The 19,253-nt window shown below is 35.3% G+C and overlaps 1 protein-coding gene across 1 annotated transcript; it reads right to left on the bottom strand.

Annotated features, from left to right (window-relative positions):
* Positions 1-1,834: 1,834 nt before the first annotated feature.
* On the bottom strand, positions 1,835-18,265 carry LOC103988896 (universal stress protein PHOS32). The gene is made up of 4 exons (XM_009407569.3): positions 17,990-18,265; positions 17,803-17,912; positions 17,620-17,738; positions 1,835-2,100 (listed from the first exon to the last, which is right to left on the bottom strand). Exons 1-4 carry the CDS (start codon positions 18,168-18,170, stop codon positions 2,028-2,030), a joined length of 483 nt encoding a protein of 160 aa, XP_009405844.1. The 5' UTR covers positions 18,171-18,265; the 3' UTR covers positions 1,835-2,027.
* Between the last annotated feature and the right edge of the window lie 988 nt (positions 18,266-19,253).

Below are 19,253 nucleotides of genomic sequence, written 5' to 3'. Positions count from 1 at the left end.
GTGTCAGGCGGTGGTACCGCCCAGTACCCTGAAAATCTGGGATGAGATATTTTTTAGCTTCAATTTTGAAGCCATTGGGGCTTATAAATACTCCATCCTTTTCTGCATGAAAGGGTAACAAAGTGCAATCAAAGTGTGAAAAAAAAACTCTAAGTGTTGGGGTGTTAAAAGTGTTGTAAAAGTGAAAAGAGTCCTCCTCCCTCTCTTTAGCTTTGTAATCATCCAAGAAGAGATGTGAGGCTTGTAAGGGTTATCTCCTAAACCCGTAAAACGGAGAAAGCGTTGTAAAGAGGTGGTTGGTCTTCGCCTATTAAAGAAAGACCATTAGTGGACGTTGGTGACCTCAACGGAGGAGGAATTGAAAGTGGATGTAGGTCACAACGACCGAACCACTATACATTCTGGTGTGTTTAATTCCTTACTTTTGAATCTCTTTACTGCATTCAACTTTACTTCATTACAAATTGTCCAATCCCCTCTTCTCTACTCATTCAAGAAAAACGAAATGGTTTTCGTTAGAATCAGATTTTATCGTACGAAGATTTTCAAACCAATGTAATTTTTTCCATTGCACTAATTCACACCCCTCCCCCCCTCTTAGTGTCATTCTTGATCCTAACAATCGTCGCCTTCATGGACCCGATCAAACCCTTCCTTGCCTTGCCCTCATTGTGTTCATCCATGACCCTCACATGACGAAGGAGGAGGCATGGAGGTGATGATAGGCAGGGGTAGGTCTGATGGAGTTTGCAAAAGCGACAATAGGTTCGACGGGGTAAAGCAGAGTAGAGGTGGTGGTGGAGACGACGTAGGAAGGTATAGGGCGGATTCGATCGGACTAAGGATAAAATTATCTTTTTATGCAACCGAGAGTGCTTTATTATAGTTTCTCAAAGATATGAATTTTTTTAAAAAAAATATTATATATATATATATAGATATATATTAAAATTAATCAAAACTTTAAAATATTGAATATAGCAATTATTGGTGTTACCAAAATAGTTTCAAGTTGAGACATTCTCTTTTTGATATATATATAAATAAGATATTCATATATCTTGGTAAGAAAATGTTTAAATGTTATAGGTAAACATCATTGTTCACAATAAAGATCTAATAATAGAATGAAAAAGTAAAACTGAAATTCAAATATATGTAAACCAAATATTTTTATTCCAACACGGGAATACATTTTGCAAGAATAAATTATTAACAGAAGATTCAGTGTATTTTCTTTCATCTTTTCATTGCGGATAATGCTTCATTTATGCCGCGGACAAGCAACTATCGCGTCCAAGTCGCTCCTGATGGCCGATTCCTTCACTTAGTTGCCGCAGGTGACGTCTATTGGTCACTTAACTCCCTAACTCCTTTTCATACCCTACCCTCTCCCTATCACGTTCTCAAACCAGGAACCAGCACGGACTAAAGCTTCCTCTCATCCTTCGCTCTCCGAGCCAAGCAAGCGATGGAAGGCGTCATTCCATTTCTCTATAGGGCCATAGCGAGTTACACCGACGCTGCACGGTCACGTTCGGCTTGGCTTGTAACACACATTTACCCGACGACTCCGGCAGACTCTTGTCATCGGATATCTTGTTCTCATCTTCGTCGGCTGCCTCAACGCAGCCTTCATCGGCACCAGAGTATCCGTACCGGCGAGACCCACCTCCTCATGCTGCTTTACCTGAAGATTGTAGAGGTGATCGAGGCCGACGTCCGGGAATTCCTTGATGCATGTGGAAGGAAGGAGGTGATGGCGGTGGTGATCATTGATCCAAGCGTTCGTAACCTGTAAATGAATCCTCAGCGGAATTCGATAAGGCATTGGTTTGTCATGACAAATCATAAGAACTGCATAATGTCTGATAGTGTGTGTATAGGTCTACAGTGCATTGCAAAGTAATATAGACTTAAAAAGACTCGTCCAGTTTAGGCTATTGCATCCCATTTTATTCCAGCTTCATTATTATCCCATCGCAGGCGATATGCAATCCACGCTGGTTCTGAAGCAAGCAAAACGATTAATTCTTGACGACGGTAACAGGGCATGTTGCGTTTGTCAATACGTAGTTCGTCACGCTGCCCAACAAAATCCTGCATAGGCAATGAAACATAAATGCATCAGGATCAGGCAAAAGTATGAACAACATATGGTGGTATAGTGGCAGCCTTTCCTTTGGAATTGCTTAAGACAGAGTTATAAATACAACAACCCATGGTGGTATTCAAAATGTGCCATCTATCGATGTAAAATATGTGCAACAGTGTTACCCATTTTGATTCATCTTAGTCATAGATGTTGCTGATAAATAATGCATTTCATGGCATCAACGATACCAATTGGTTATGGATCACTTCTCATATGGTATAGATAACAGCAGCATTTCAGAGGTTGGTAGGGACCAAGTATGGAATTTTAGTAAATCTTCTATTTTTCATTATTGTCATTATTGTGAAGAAAGGAATGATCACATATAAAAGTGCAATACTTTCTCAAATAAAAAAAAAAAAGTTCTACTAGCTGTCCAAAATCTTTATAAAAAAAAACTTAAAAGGTAAGAAAAAACCATGTTAAACTTTTCAAAATACTTGGAAGATTTTTAACTTTAAATCCAGACTTTGATCCATGTTGATGATGTATACAACCAGGAATCAGGAATCATGCATATTTATAGGTGTAAAATACTATCTAGTCGACTTATCTAAATTTTCTATCTTATTTGATTCCTTTTACTTAAAGATATTACTTTAAACTTTCACACATTATCTTGTGAAGTTGACCGGCTTCCCTAAAATCCATGGTCGAAGGTGCTCTAATGAAAGGATAAGCTCCTACTTCCTTTTGCCAAGAATAAGGCTAATAATAGTTATTGTGTTCTTGCAACATACATAACATGGTCTTCTTCCTTCTTCCCTAATGGGACTCTAAGCGGATCGAAGTAATAGGAAGCTCGTAACCACAAAAGTGGTTTCTGCATGACGATATGGTGGTTTCTGCCTGCTATGCTATAATGGAACAAATGATATGAACCGAGGAGTGGAACCGATTAATAACCTTCATGCTCCAAATTTAGCTCTACTTAGGCTGTTGGGGGAGACATTTGACACGCGAGTACCTAATTTGTTATAATCTGTTCAAATAGATCTTACTTATACTATGATATATTTTTTAGCCCAAAATGTTATCTCATAGTTTTCAACTCAGTCCATTCAAATATGACAGCTTATGAGCACATTCTTTGGATAAAGTTATAGCTGTTTCAATATGTTTTTCTTCGTGATCAAGGAATGCATTAAAGAAATTAATTACCAACTGTAAAACGTTTAATTTCGAAATTTTCTATGCATAAAGGGTTGTTTCATACACTAGTACTTATTTTGATGTTTAGGGGTTAAAAAGAATTTTAGAAACTGATGATATTTGTAGAAGCTATCTTGGAGTGCTCTCTTAAACTCTATATCTCTTGGATGCGTCCTTGAGTGATGAATCTTTTGTTTTTAGTTATGTATCCTTATTTATTATTCTTGGGGTGGTAATATTTTTGTATCCCTTTGTAATTTTAAAGTTGGTGGTGAGCTTTCTTTTCGATCTTACTAAAGTTCTATCGTGAGTTTGTTTCTTTTCTACTATCAGCTTTCTTCCAAAATATATTCTGCATTACCCCTCAGTATCAGTTTAGTATCAGAGCTAAAGGTTAGAGATTATGACAAGGCGGAATAGAAAAGATATAGTTGGTGAAGATAGTGACCATGAAAATGATGTTGAGTCATTGAGGCTGCAACTACGAATATTGTTGCATAGTCTATAAAGAAAAAATGAAATAATTGAAGAACTTCGAAGTAGAAACAACCATAATGAAATTGATGTCCAAGAGTTTACTTCTGATGATGATACATCTCCTCATCCAATGAAGTCGAGAAGATTTCGGACAAGACATTGAGTCCAAGATGAGTGGTAGAACAAATACAACCCAAGATTGGATATTCCAGAGTTTGAAGATAAAATAAATGATGACTTTAACGATTGGCTTAATACAGTAGAAAGAATTTTCGAGTGGATGAATTGGTGACAAAGGGGTTAATTCGAGTAGGGAGCTATTCTACCTAACAAGGCAGCTTACAGAATGAGTCCCAAGGAGCATGAAGAACTTCAAAGGCAAGTGGATGAATTGATGAAAAAATGGTTAATTCGAAAGAGCATGAGTCCTTATGTGATTCTAACCTTATTGGTGCCTAAGAAGGATGGTTTTTGGAGAATGTATGTGGATAACCGCATCAACAATCACAATGGATTATCGTTTTCTTATTCCAAGGTTAGATGATTTACTTAATCAATTGTATGGTACTTCTATTTTCTCTAAAATTGATTTGAGGAGTGGCTATCACCAAATAAGAATGAGGCCCGAAGATGAGTGGAAAACAACATTTAAAACTAGAGAATGCTTATATAAGAGGTTGGTTATACCATTTGGGCTATCTAATGCTCCTAGCACTTTTATGAGATTTATGAATCACATACTTAAGCCTTGCATTGGGACTTTTACTGTGGTTTACTTTGATGATATATTAATGTAAAGTAAGAGTGAAGAGGAGCATATAAATCATATTAAAGAAATATTTTTTATTTTGAGATAGCAAAAGCTTTATGCTGATCTGAAAAAGTGTGATTTTTTTTACTCATAGTGTGATGCTTTTAGGGTATGTTGTTTCAAAAAATAGAATCATGATGGATCAAAGCAAGGTAGAAGATATTCTCAATTGGCCAACACTTGCTTCATTGCATGATGTGAGGAGTTTCCATGGCTTAACTTCCTTTTACAGAAGATTCAACAAAGGTTTTAGCTCTATTATCGCTCTAATCACCGAATGCCTGGAATATAATAAATTCAAATGGACTAGTAAGGCTAATTATGCTTTTGAGCTTTTAAAAAAAAAGATGACCGAAACTCCTATCTTAGTACTACCAAATTTTGATAAGGTGTTTGAAGTTGAATGTAATGCATCTAATGTGGGAATTGGTACTATTTTGAGTCAAGACAAAAAGCTCATTGCTTTTTTTAGCAAGAAACTGAATTATACAAGAAGGAAATATTCTACCTATGACAAGAAGTTTCATGCCATTTATCGAGCTTTATCTCATTGGAGTCAGTATCTTCTTGCCAAGCCATTTGTCCTATATTCTGATTATAATGCATTGAAGTTCATTAATCACCAGCATAAGCTAAACAAGAAGCATGCGGTTTGGGTAGAGTTCTTGCAATCTTATAATTTTACAACCAAGCATAAATCTGGTGTTCAAAGCGTAGTTGTTGATGTATTGAGTAGAAAGAATTCTTTATTATCAGCAATGGAAGTTAAAGTGGTTGGATTTGAGACATTCAAAGATCTCTATGAGAATGATGTGGATTTCGGCTCAATATGGCAGAATTGTAAATTAAGTTCCTTTCAACAATTGTGTGTTCCATTTTGTTATTTGAGATAAGTAATTGTAGCTGAAGCTCATGGTGGTATTTTGGGAGGACATTTCGGTAAGAACAAGACTCTAGCTCTTGTTCAATCAAATTTCCATTGGCCTAAGATGTTCAGAGATGTGGAGAGACATGTAAAACAATGTCGAGTGTGTCATTTAGCAAAAACAAGAAGTCAAAATTCTGGTTTGTACACTCCATTACCAATACGAATTGCTCCATGGGAGAATATGAGTCTTGATTTCGTTTTGGGACTGTTAAGAACTCAAAGGAACAAGGATTCTATCATGGTTGTTGTTGACATATTTTTAAAAATATCTCATTTTGTTCCCTGCAATAAATCAAATGATGCATCTCATATTGCTGATTTGTATTTTAAGGAAATTGTTAAATTGTATGGTATTCCAAGAACTATAGTGTCTGATCGAGACTCTAAATTTCTTAATCAATTTTGAAGAACTCTTTGGAGGAAGCTAGGTACTTTTTTGAATTTCAAGAGCTCGCATCATCCCCAAACCGATGGACAAACTAAGGTAACGAACAAAAGCTTGGAAAACTTAGAAGCTATGTTGGTAAGAACACTAAGCAACGAGATCTTATTCTTCCACAAATTAAGTTTGTCTACAATCGTTCCATGCATCATAGCATTGGTAAGAGTCATTTTGAGGTTGTTTATGGTGTTAATCCTCTCATTCAACAACTAAGCAATTTAGTGGAGATGCTGATGAGAGAGTTAAACAGATAAAGAAGCTGCATTAGGGTGTTAAAATAACCATAGAAAAGTAAAATGAGAGGTACATGCAAGCTATCAACAAACATAGAAAACATGTGGAGTTTAATGTAGGTGATTTAGCCTGGATTCATCTAAGGAGGGAGTGGTTTCCATCGGGTAACTTTGAAAAATTGAAACCAAAGGCTGGTGGTCCATTCAAAGTGTTTAAGGGAATTGACAAAAATGCTTATGAGATTAAGCTACCTGAAAATTATGAAGTATCCCCAACATTTAATGTGGCTGATTTAAGTCCTTTTCATAATCATGTTGACAAAACAAACAAAGACTTGAGGATAAGTCTTTTTCAACCAAGGGAGATTGACATGGGAGTGCCTAATTTGGTATAATCTGCTCATATGGATCTTACTCATGCTATGGTATATTTTTCAGCTCACAATGTTGCCTCATAGTTTTCAACTCAGCTCACTCAAATATAACAGCTCATGAGCATGGATGAAGTTATAACTGTTTCAAGGTGTTTTTCTTCGTGACCAAAGAATGCATTAAAAAAGTTAGTTACTAGTTGTAAAACACTTAATTTCAAAATTTCAAGGGTCATGCACTAATACTTATTTTGATGTTTAGGGGTTGGAAAAAAATTTAGGAACTAATGATATTGGCAAAAGCTCTCAAAGAGTGCTCTCTTAAACTCTGCATCTCTCAAAGAGTGATCTTTCTATATACCTTTGTGAGAGTGATCTTTCTATATACCTTTGTGATTTTAAACTTGATGGTGAGCTTTCTTCTTAATTTTATTAAAATTTTATCGTATGTTCATTTGTTTTCTTCTATCGACTTTCTTCCAAAATCTATTTTGTATTACCCTCGGTATCAACCTTTCTCATTTATATATAGTGAAAGATAAGATTTATTTAACCGAGCAAAGAGATTGCCTCATACAGTTGAGGAAATCTCATCTGCTATGTAGTTGAGGAAATCTCTCTATTATCAGAGGAAATCTCTCTGTTATCATGCCCCCGCAAGATCGAGCTCCTGTCAAGGATACAGATCTTGGATCGATGCAACAAAAATAGTTTACGGGCTAGAGGCTTCATGAGTGAGTATGCTAGTTGATCAGCCGTATGAACATGAGAGACACGAAGTTGATGTTTGACAACTTGATCTCGCACAAAGTGAAAGTCGATAGCAATGTATTTCATGCGTGAGTGGAACACTGGATTGACATATAAGTAGGTAGCTCCAACATTGTCACAATATATTGTAGGAGTATGGGTAGAGCTGACTTTGAGTTCCTTGAGGAGATTTGTGACCCAATTGAGTTCAGCAACAGCGATAGTAATAGCACGATATTCAGCTTCAGTTGTAGACCGGGCCACTGTCTTTTGTTTCTTAGAACTCTAACTGATTGGATTAGACCCAAGAAAGATCACATACCCTGACGTGGAGGTTCTATCATCAAAGTTTCCCGCCCAATCAGCATCAACAAAGGCATGAAGATGAAGTTGAGTGGTTTTGCGGAGAAAGAGACCATGATTAAGGGTCCCTTTAAGATACCGCAAAATTCGTTTAATCACAGACCAATGCATAGCAGAAGCTGGTGCATGTATTGAGATAATTTATTGATTGCAAATGAGATATCTGGACGGGTGAGAGCCAAATACTGTAAGGAGCCAAGTACTTGTTGGTATTGAGTTGAGTCTATGGTAGGGCTACCACAGGTTGAGAGGTAAGATGTGAGAGCTTGATATTCACCCCCACCATCAGAGTAGACTGTTTTAATTGTAGATTGAAAGAAGTTTTCTACCAACTTTTTAAAGTTGGTAAAAATTATTGAAACTTCTGACTTATGACGGAGAGGATAAATCCATGTGTACTTAGTAAAATAGTCTACAAAAATGACATAAAATCTAAACTTGTCAAAGGAAGTGACGGGAGCAGGACCCAAAACATCAGTATAAATAATTTCAAATGGTGTAGAACATGATATGGAAGAAGAACCAAAAGGGAGTCTATAACTTTTATTACTGAGACAAGCATCATAATAAAAGCTATTATTTGTAGGAGTAGAAAGAGAACAACGAGTAAGTAATTTATTTTGGATAGAGAGAGAGGGATGACCGAGACGACGATGCCACACATCGATTGGAGCTGCCACTGAGGAGTAAACAATGGGCTGTTTGAGTTGTGGAACGGACGGCCATTCATAAACATTGTCCTTACTCTAACCTTGGACCAACGATACCCCCGTGTTCAAATCCTTGACAAGAAAAGAGTTATGAAAGAATTCAATAGAGGTATTATTTTGTTTGCAAAATTGAGAAATAAAAATAAGATTACGTTTAATGTGAGGTGCACACAAAACATCATCGAGTGTAAAAGTTGTGGTAGGTGAATTAAGCATTGTGGAACCAATATGAGTAATAGGAAGTCCTTTACCATCACCGATGATGATATCGTCATGTCCACTATAGTTGTTGTGGATCGATAAGTTCTGTAGATCAGAGGTAATGTGGTGGGATGCGCCAAAGTCCACGATCCAATTATGATCAGTAGTGTTTGGAGTAGTTGCGAGATTTGCTTGAGGCCAATGTGATTGTGCAGAAAGTCAAGGTCGAGATCGACAGACCTTTGTAGAGTGACCGACTTTATCACATAATTGGAAGACAACTCTTCGTTGATTTGTGTGTTGAGGGCGCCGGGACTGCTAATGATTGAAGTAACCACCTTGGTTGTCATGATTGAAATGTTGATGATGTGGAGGAGGGGTTTGGTTGGAGCTCAAAGGTTCAGAAAGCATCTTGGTCAAACCTTTGTTGATAGTCTTGTTATACTGATAGCCCCTCCTCATGGATTTTTGATTGACTTGAGCCGTGATGGATAGTCCTAACAATTTGTCCTCACGCTTAAGATATATCTCAAAATCAGTCAGCTTGTCGTAGAGTTCTTCGAACGACACTGGTGAATCACATGCCCGTATTGCTGTTGCTAGTTCCTTGTACTCGTCTCCTAGGCCGTTGAGGATATGGACAGTAACTTCTTCATTACTGAGGGAATGACCTATCAAGGCCAAGTTATCGATAATAATCTTTATGTTGTGCAGATAATCAGTAACAGTACTTCCCTCTTGTTTTGTTTTCATAAGTCCGGATAGGAGACTAAGCATGCGAGTTCGTGAACGTCATGCTCGTGCATGGTGCACACTTGCACAGTGCATCGACACATATAAATACCATGCTCACAGATGATAAACACCTACGTAGCACGTAAGTGATACTTGTGCCACCTTGATTATGTAGCTAGGGTAAATGGATAATTTCATAATTATCCAATGCATTATAAATCAATTATGTGGCATTCCTAAACTTGGACCCAAATTTGACTCATCAAACCCAGATGCATGTGAATGACAAAATTTTAAATTTTTTTTCATTTAAGTTCCAACAATCCCCTATAAAAAATTTAAATTCCTTTCAAATAAATAAATTACTTAAATAAATAATTAAATTAAATTAAATTATTAAAAAAATAAATATTGCTTGTGCATCTATTGTGTGGTCAATGAGATATCTTTTCAAAGACTTAACCACATTTAGTGAAGTAAGCATCAATTTGAGAAACGGAGTGAACTAGATCTTGAATTATTATTTTTTTATTCAAACTTCAACTAACTCACACGGTATAGAATAAGTCTTCGTGAGTTGCGTATTAATAGTCATATACGAGTATCTTGATTATTCATAAGAGATTATAAAGATTATCCAGATCCCTAGTCATGACGATCTATGAATTCTCTCAGTCATATCTCACGAAAAATATCACCTCACGAAAAATATTTATAAATTTTTTTTTATAAAAGTCTATTGTATCTTTACATTCACAATAAATAAAAACAGGAGTAGGGTTTATGATCATAAAAAAAATAGAAATTAATTTTTTTAGTCATTCTACCTGGGTACAAGTGGTGTAATTACTATAAACTTAACCTCCATAGTACTTCTAGTTATAGTAGGCTGTTTAGTTGATTGCTAAGATATAATACTTCTACAAAGAAGATATATATATATATATATAATCTAAATAATCAAAAATTCAGTTTCGCATCACCGTAGAATATCCTACAAAGTTAAGTCCATAAAAAAAAATTCCCTAAAGGCATATAAAAACTCATTCAAGAGCATTTAAGTGAGCCAAACTTGAAATACTAGTATATCTACTAATTCTGTATACAACATAAGAAATATCGATCTTATTTAATAGATAGAAGAGAGATCTAATTATTTGAAAATATCTTTCTTGATGTACAAGATTATCAGTGTCATTTAGATCACAAGAAGGGAAGATAAATGAATAATTAGAATATTTAAATATTTTAATTAATTTTTTAGTATAATAACACCGAGGTAATGATATAAAATTATAAGATTTCTAGATTTTTTTTGCTAACCAAGATTTTTCACATCAAAGTGATGAGATAAGAATGATTTATTTTCCAAGATCAAATCTAAATCTAAAGTAAAAATTAAGACATCGTCAACGTAAAGATAGACAAGTATAATTTGTTCTATCCTTCTATAATATATATAATTATCAAATTCATTGATTTAAAATCCAAATGATAGAATTATATAATCAAATTTTTCGTGTCATTGCTTAGGTGCTTGCTTGAATCCGTAAAGGGAACGGATCAACTTGCACACTTTCTTTTTTGTCCATGCATGACAAATCCTTCGGGTTAGTTCATGTATGTCTCTTCTTCTAGCTCTCAATATATAAATGTAGTATTCACATCCATTTGATGAATAAGGAGTTTATGGTGTTGGGCTGACAGCCCATATTCAGCCCATGTGGGTTTTATCAGCCAACAACCCACATACCCTCTTAACCTAACCCTAGATCAATATAAGGGGGGGTGTGGTGGCTGGGTTTTGATAAGGAGGTGGCTGCGGTTTTTTGGGCAGACAAGGGTAGCAACGTGGAGAGCTTTGCAGTAGAGGAGAAGGAAAAGATAGAAAAACAAGAGAAAGAAAGGGAAGAAAACAAGGACAACGTAGAGAGACTATTCTCAACCATCTAGTAGTGTTCTCATCTCATGTTAGATCAAATCTACAGTAGACTTTTGCTGTGATTACTTGGGGAGGTTTTAGATATTGTAGACAGTGACGTGATCCTTATATCTCAGTTGTTCTCTTGTGATTGTTGCTAGGGTTTAGGGCAAGAGATTGAGATTTGTATATTCATTATTCTTATAGTGGATTATCTCTAGTTTGCCCCGTGATTTTTACCCTTCACATTGGAGGGGTTTTCCACGTATATCTTGGTGTTCTATTTGATTGTGATTTCATTTAATTTTGCTGTATATCATGGCCTGCTAGTATTTGTTCATATACAAAGGTTATTCCGCTTTATATTCCCATCAACTGGTATCAGAGCAAGAAGAAGTTGGAGAGCAACTTCCCGCAGAACCTCAGTTGAGAAGATCTTCTAGACAACATCAACCTTCCATAAGGTACTCTACAAATGAGTATGTGATGCTTACTGATGCAGGTGAACCAGAGAGTTACTAGGAAGCAGTTGAAAGTGAGCAGAAAGAGAAGTGGTTAGTTGCTATATAGGAAGAGATGAATGCTCTTCAGAAGAACCACACTTATGATTTGGTGCTACTACCAAATGGAATGAAGGCTTTGAAGAACAAGTGGGTTTTTAGGTTGAAAACTCAAGAATATTGTTCTCAACCAAAGTACAAAGTTAGATTGGTTGTGAAAGGCTTTGGTCAAAAGAAAGGTATTGACTTTAAAGAGATTTTTTCTCCTGTTGTTAAAATGTCTTTTATTTGTGTTGCTCTTAGTATTGCTGCTAGCCAGGACTTGGAGGTTGAGCAGTTAGATGTGAATACAGCTTTCCTTCATGGGGATTTGGAGGAGGAAATTTATATGGAGCAACCAAAAGGCTTCAAAGTCAAAGGTAAAGAGAACTTTGTCTGCAAATTGAAGAAGAGCTTGTATGGGCTAAAGCAAGCTCCAAGACAGTGGTATAGAAAATTTGATTCATTTATGACAGAAAATAGATACAAAAAAACGGCTTTAGATCATTGTGTATACATCAAATGGTTTAGTGAGGATTTTATTATTCTCTTACTTTATGTTGATGACATGCTTATTCTTGGGAAAGATATGTCTAAAATTGATAGATTGAAGAAGGAACTGAGTGAGTCTTTTGCAATAAAGGACATGGGACTAGCAAAGCAAATACTGGGTATGCAGATTTCCTGTGACAGGAAAAATAAGAATATTTGGTTGTCACAGGAGAAATACATCGAGAATGTATTGGAAAGATTCAGTATGAGCAATGCAAAACCAGTTGGTTCTCCTCTTGTAGGTCACTTCAAGTTATGCTCAGAACAGAGTCCGTCAAGTGATGAGAAGAAGGAGAAAATGCAAAAGATTCTTATGCTTCAGCAATTGGAAGTTTAATGTATGTAATGGTATATACGAGGCCAGACATCGCATATGCAGTTGGTGTTACTAGAAGATTTCTTGCAAATCTAGGCAAAGAGCACTGGGCAACGGTGAAATAGATTTTTAGATATCTCAGAGAGAGCTCTAAGGTTTGTTTAAGCTTTGGAGGTGGACCACATGTGTTGACAAGTTATACAGATGCAGATATGGCAAGAGATATAGATACGAGGAAGTCTACTTTAGGTTATGTACTTACTTTTGTAGGGGGAGCTGTGTCATTGCAATCCAAGTTGCAAAAGTGTATTGCTCTCTCCACCACTAAAGCATAATATATTGCTGCTATAGAGGTATGCAAAGAAATGTTATGGATGAAAGAATTCTTATAAGAATTGGGACAGAAACAGAAAAATTATGTGGTGCATTGTGACAGCTAGAGTGTTATCCATTTGTATAAGAACCTAATATTTCATTCAAAGTCAAATAATATAGATGTCAGATACCACTGGATTCGAAATGTATTTGAAGAGAAGCAGTTGCAGCTTCAGAAAATTCACACAAATGACAACGGAGCAAACATGTTGACAAAGACTTTATCAAAAGAAAGACAGGAGATATGCTGACAGTTGGTCAACATGACTTTACATTGAGGAGTAATGGGACAGCCTCCCTTATAGGCTGAACGGGGAGGTTGTTGGGCTGATAGCCCATATTCAGCCCATGTGGGCTTTATCAGCCCACACCCCCTCTTAACCTAACCCTAGATCAATATAAGGGGGGTGTGGTGGCTGAGTTTTGATAAGGAGGTGGCTGTGTTTTTTTGGGCAGAAAAGGGCAACAACGTGGAGAGCTTTGCAGCAGCAAAGAGGAGAAGGAAAAGGCAGAAAAACAAGAGAAAGAAAACGAAGAAAACAAGGACAACGCAGAGAGACTGTTCTCAATCATCTAGTAGTGTTCTCATCTCAGGCTAGATCAAATCTATAGTAAACTCTTGCTGTGATTACTTGGGGAGGTTTTAGATATTGTGGACAGTGACATGATCCTTGTATCCCAGTTGTTCTCTTGTGATTGTTGCTAGGGTTTAGGGCAAGAGATTGAGATTTGTATATTCATTATTCTCATAGTGGATTATCTATAGTTTGCCCCGTGGTTTTTACCCTTCACATTGGAGGGGTTTTTCACGTATATCTTGGTGTTCTATTTGATTGTGATTTCATTTAATTCCGCTGCATATCATGGCCTACTAGTATTTGTTCATATACAAAGATTATTCCACTTTATATCCCCATCATATGGGTGGAAGCAAATGCAAGTAGGACTCGGATGGTAGTAATTCATGCTATAAGCATATGTATCAAAATAATCAATGCTAGTTCTTTTACAAAAAAAACATTAAACAACAAGCTTAGCTTTGTACTTTTTAGATATATCATTGCTCCTAATTTTATTCTTGAAAATCTACTTGTAAATTAGGGGGGCTTTAGCCCTAGGAGATAAGTGAGTGAGAATTCACATATTCTATTTCATTATTAATCATCTCTTTAAAAAAAAAAAAAGCATCCAGAGAGCATATAGCTTCTTGAAATGAACTTGAGATATATTATATCACATAAATTCTTTTCAATCAAACATATCTTGCTTCTTCAAGGTTTAAGTTGAATATTAGATTTTCTAAAATTTGGAAAAAAAGAAAAACACTCACTTGAGATATTAGTAGATAATCTGAAAAGCAAATATGTTTTCAAAGAAGGATGCATCCCTATATTTAATTAGAGTGTCATTTAAGATTTTAGATATTTTAGAATTTACTAGAAGAAATCTATAAGTGTTGCCATTGATAGAATATCCTACAAAGACAACATCCACAATTTTAGGACCTATGTTATTTCTATTGGGTTCTGATATGTTAATCTTAGCTAAATACTTTCATATTTGGAAGTAACTTAGCTCTGATTTATAACACTTCCAAAATTCTTAAGGGATTGTCTTCTTATTCTTTTGTGGTATCCTGTAAATATATAATAGGTAAATATGAGAGGCTTCCCCCACAAAGTTCTAGAGTACTCTTGAACTAAAGATCGATGTATTAACTAACTATATCTGAAAGGGTTCTATCTGATTGAGGTGAATAAGGAGTAGTGACTTCATAAACTATGTTATGATCTTCATAAAATTTGACAAATTTATTAAAAGTATACTCACCTCCTCTATCAGATAAGATTTTAATTTTTCTATCAAGTTGGTTTTCAACTTGAGCCTTATAAATCTTAAATTTATTAATAACTTCATCTTTAGTCTTTAAAAGATAAAATGTAGGGTCACAAAATAATGACTTCCACCTCTAGTTGGTATTCTATTAGAGTCACAAACATCATTAGATTAAATTGAATATTTTTAAAGTATTTTTTATATTGTTTTAGATTGAGCGCAGAACTCACATTTAGATTTAAATTTAGAGTTAAATTTTAAAATCAAATCAAGATAAAACATTTTTTGAATTGATCTGATGTTGACATGACTAAGTCTATCATGCCAAATATCACAAGATTCAAAATTTAAGATAATAGAGGATAATGATTCATCTTTGTTGTAGATTCATTTTGAAGGAGTTATTATACTAAGTTAAAAAAATCTTTCAATTACAAAGTCTTTCCCTTTTACATATCTCTCTTGTTGATTATAACTTGGTTTGCTTCCAAAACTATTATATTTCCTAATTATACAAGAGAGATCCACTAATTAGGTTTTGAAGGATATCTAATACTTGCAACACATCATGAATTATAAGTGTTTTTCCTAATTAGGTTGATGCATCCGGTTCCCTAACACCAGATGTTTTGTTCCACATGATTATACTTCCTCCACTTGAGATATAAGAGGAGGAAAATTATTCTCGATTAGCACAAACATTGATGTTTGCACTAGAACCTAGCCACCATATAAAATCATAATAGTTTCGATTCATAGTTGGGATAAAGGAAATAGACCTAAAAAAAAAATTTGATAGTTCAGCCTCGGTCATATTGACTTGAGGTTTAGGTTTAAGGGAGCTCTTCTTCGTAAAAATCATTTTTTTTTTCTTTTGATAGAAGTAGGATCGGGCAAGGTGATTATTCTGATCATAAATAAAGCCGAAGTGATCTTTTCCTAGCTTCATATTCCCTTTAGGTTTGGAGGATTGTTTAGAATTTTGAAATTGGTTGAAGTTAATGTTAGGGTTAAAATTTAGAATAGGATTTGAGAACCTTGGTTTAAACCTTTTACCCTTGGGTTTGAAGTTATGACCTTGGTTCTTGTTAGAATTTCTATGATTTTGAAAATGACCTTAAGATTAGTCATATTGACTTTAGCTAATATTTGATTTTCTTAAGCTTTCCTTTGCCAATAATGATCTTCTATCCGAATAGCTTAGATAGCAAACCTAAGAGTTTGAGTGATTTGAGATCTCCTAATGACTAAGGAGAAAGTCTATTTAATGGAAAGAGATATGATATGATTCAAAAAAATAGTTCTATTTCTATGAATTTCATGGATCAAGTTTTGAAATGTATGAACTTGATCATTGATAGGTAAATGATTCACCATTTTAAAGTTATTAAAATAAGAAATAGTAAAGCAATGGATTCCTTCAAAACCTCTAACATATGTCTTCTAAGGCTTACAAAAGTTAAGGATTCTAAACCTAACATATTTGTTTTTTTAGGAGATATTTTAAAATCAGTAAATTTAAAAGGATTTAGAAAGGGTGATAATTTTCCTATAATAGAAATTAGTCCTAGAGTTACTAACTAGGTTTCTTGTTCAAGCCACCTGACAAACACATTCCCATTAAATTTGTCAAGTTTAAGGAATATGCAATCATCTCATTATAAAATTTAAGATTAAGTTTAAAGGAATAAGACAAATGAATAATATATGTAAAATAAAATTAAAAACTCATATGGTTATAAGTCTTGATTTAATGGAGCAGAAACATAAGTTGAGTAGATTTTTTGCTTCACCCTTTAAAATATTTGTTATGATACCCGTTTAGGGCAAACACATTTCACAAATAATTTTAGTAATAATCTAACACAATATAAATTTTAAATACAATTGCATCACAATTAACAAATGCTATTTATTGAATTTTATTTTTTAATAAATAAAATTGATGTATACAGAATAAAAGAATACTGTTAAATTTTTTTTAATATAAATCCAAAAATATAAACTGAAGGTAAAACTCAAGTTATCAATTTTTACAGCTAAATAAATGATGAAATAATCATGCAACCACTATAACAATAATGATATCTCCTTTTTTTATATTTTTTTAATACAGATTAATAAAGTGATGAAATAATTATTAAACAAATATAATTAAATAACTACAACAGTAATAAGAATTACACTAATAAAATATATATTTCACAATGCTAATCTGATAATTAAATTAAATTATTTAACAAATAATCAAACACTTACCCAACGATTAACATGAATAAATATGCCTTTTTTCGGATTCTCATCCTGTTTAGTTTTAATCAAAGAAGTAATATACTTAGATTGTTGTAATGATAGTAAAATAACCTTTGATTAAGCACTGTCTCTCCTTTCTTTCTCTATTTTCTCGAGTTTTAGTGTCAATCTCAACTAATAAGTGTCATGTGGTTAATTATGTCTCATTTTAAAACCTGCACACAAATTTAGATCAATCTTGTTTTTTAATCTTTTTTTACAAGACTTTTATGAGGAGAGCTAAAAAGTTGAGGAAGAATGGAACTGAAGTCCTTGAACAATGAATAAAAATTGAAGATTTTTTTCCTCAAGTTCCAACACTATTTTGTTCGTCTATCTATTTTCATGATTATTTTCCTATCATTCTTCTGTTCAGTGGCAGTAGCAATAGCAAGCACAGGGGAAGGAAATTAAGACAGTTGATAGAAAGAGCGAGGAAGCAACCACATAAAAGCCTTACCTCCGAATCGGGCTAACACCTCTGCTACCCATGACCAAGGAGTCCAGCCCCAAATCCCCCACGGCTTGACATAGCTTCTCCCTCGCGTCTCCCCAGAACAGCTTGGCAACGATGATCGCCTGAAACCGTTGGTTCTATTTTTAGGAAGCAGGGGAAGAAAACGGGTAGAGGAAGAGATGGTACCCCCTTCTGCCTTGAAGCGGTGTCGAGCTCATCAAGGACCTCCATGTTGACATCGAGCTCGTAGTGCTTCATCACATCCGGTTGCCGGAACTCCGTCAGAGGAATGAGAGCTACACAAATCACGGCACAAAAGAGAGCGTGAGCGAGCAAAGAGATGCCGGATGGCGGATGGCGAGGGCGCGCGTACGGGAGCCGGACTGGATCCAGAGCGGGTGCTTGGCCTCGTCGCCCTTGTCGGGCATGATGTGGAGGAGGAGGATGGTGTCGCCCTTGCGGAGGAGGTTGTCGATGGCCCACCTCAGCGCCGCCTTGCTACTCTTTGAGAAGTCGAGCGCCAACCCGATCTTCCTCCCACCACCCCCTGCCATCTCCGAGATCTCTCGAGCACACCAAGACCAACAATGGCGATGGAAAGTAAGCAGGGTAGGGACGAATGAGACGATCGGTTCCAACGGCCTCTTTCTCTCTCTATATACGGAAGGGAGGAACGACACGTATATATATATATATATATTTGATATGGAGAGATTAAAAAAATGATTTTCTTTTTTTGAAAAAGCTTCGCAGATCGTCGTCAACTTAAATCTCACTTTCGCATCTTGTATCTTGTTTAAAAAAAAAATTACATTCAAGAATTTTTAGAAATATATATTTTTCTTTAAAAACCACCTTCAATAAATGAGAACTGTTTTGAATAATAGAACGATATGAAAAATGTTGCTAAATTTATGCATCAGCTATTTCGTATGTGAAGTAAAATAATTTATCTTAGTAGGTGTTATGCATTAGAAGTAGATCTAATTTTTCAATTTTTTTTTAATCCTGAAGGATATAGTGATAGGAGAAATCTTAATTTAAGATAGAATGATTGTAAAAACAATAGAGGAGTTTCTTTTTTTTCTTTTTGTCCTACTAAATTGTTTGACAGTGAGGAAGCAAAAGAGGAACTGAGAGGAAACCTAAAACGAGTTACTCGACGCCTGCGATAAAGAATCTCAAAATCCATCGATTGAATTGAGGGTGATGAAGCTACTACGCATCCCAATCCTGCCATTCGTACGCACATCAAACCTATATATTTATCCGTCGCCGTCATGCAAATGCCTCAAATCGACCAACACAGCCGCCTGCGTGCTCAGACTGCGCCCGGAACTTGTTCGACGAAAGACCGCACATGCTCCCCGACCTGCATCACATGATTTGCCCTCGAGGAGGCTCCATGGGAACTGGTTGACCATTCATGACGGTAACATTCTTCGAATCTTCTCCCACATGTTGTAGTTGATGCACCAAAATGACCAACCCAGCCACATGTCATATGCTCAGACTGCGTCTAGAACCGGTTCGAAGAAAGAGGGCACATTCTCTCTCTCTAACACCCTAATTAATCTTATATAAAAAATAGACAAAATTATAATTAAAAAAATATTATTATCAATTTTAACTTAATT

This window comes from Musa acuminata, chromosome BXJ3-6 (assembly GCF_036884655.1).
Source record: "Musa acuminata AAA Group cultivar baxijiao chromosome BXJ3-6, Cavendish_Baxijiao_AAA, whole genome shotgun sequence".
NCBI lineage: Eukaryota > Viridiplantae > Streptophyta > Magnoliopsida > Zingiberales > Musaceae > Musa > Musa acuminata.
This window is presented reverse-complemented; position numbering and strand designations above follow the sequence as displayed.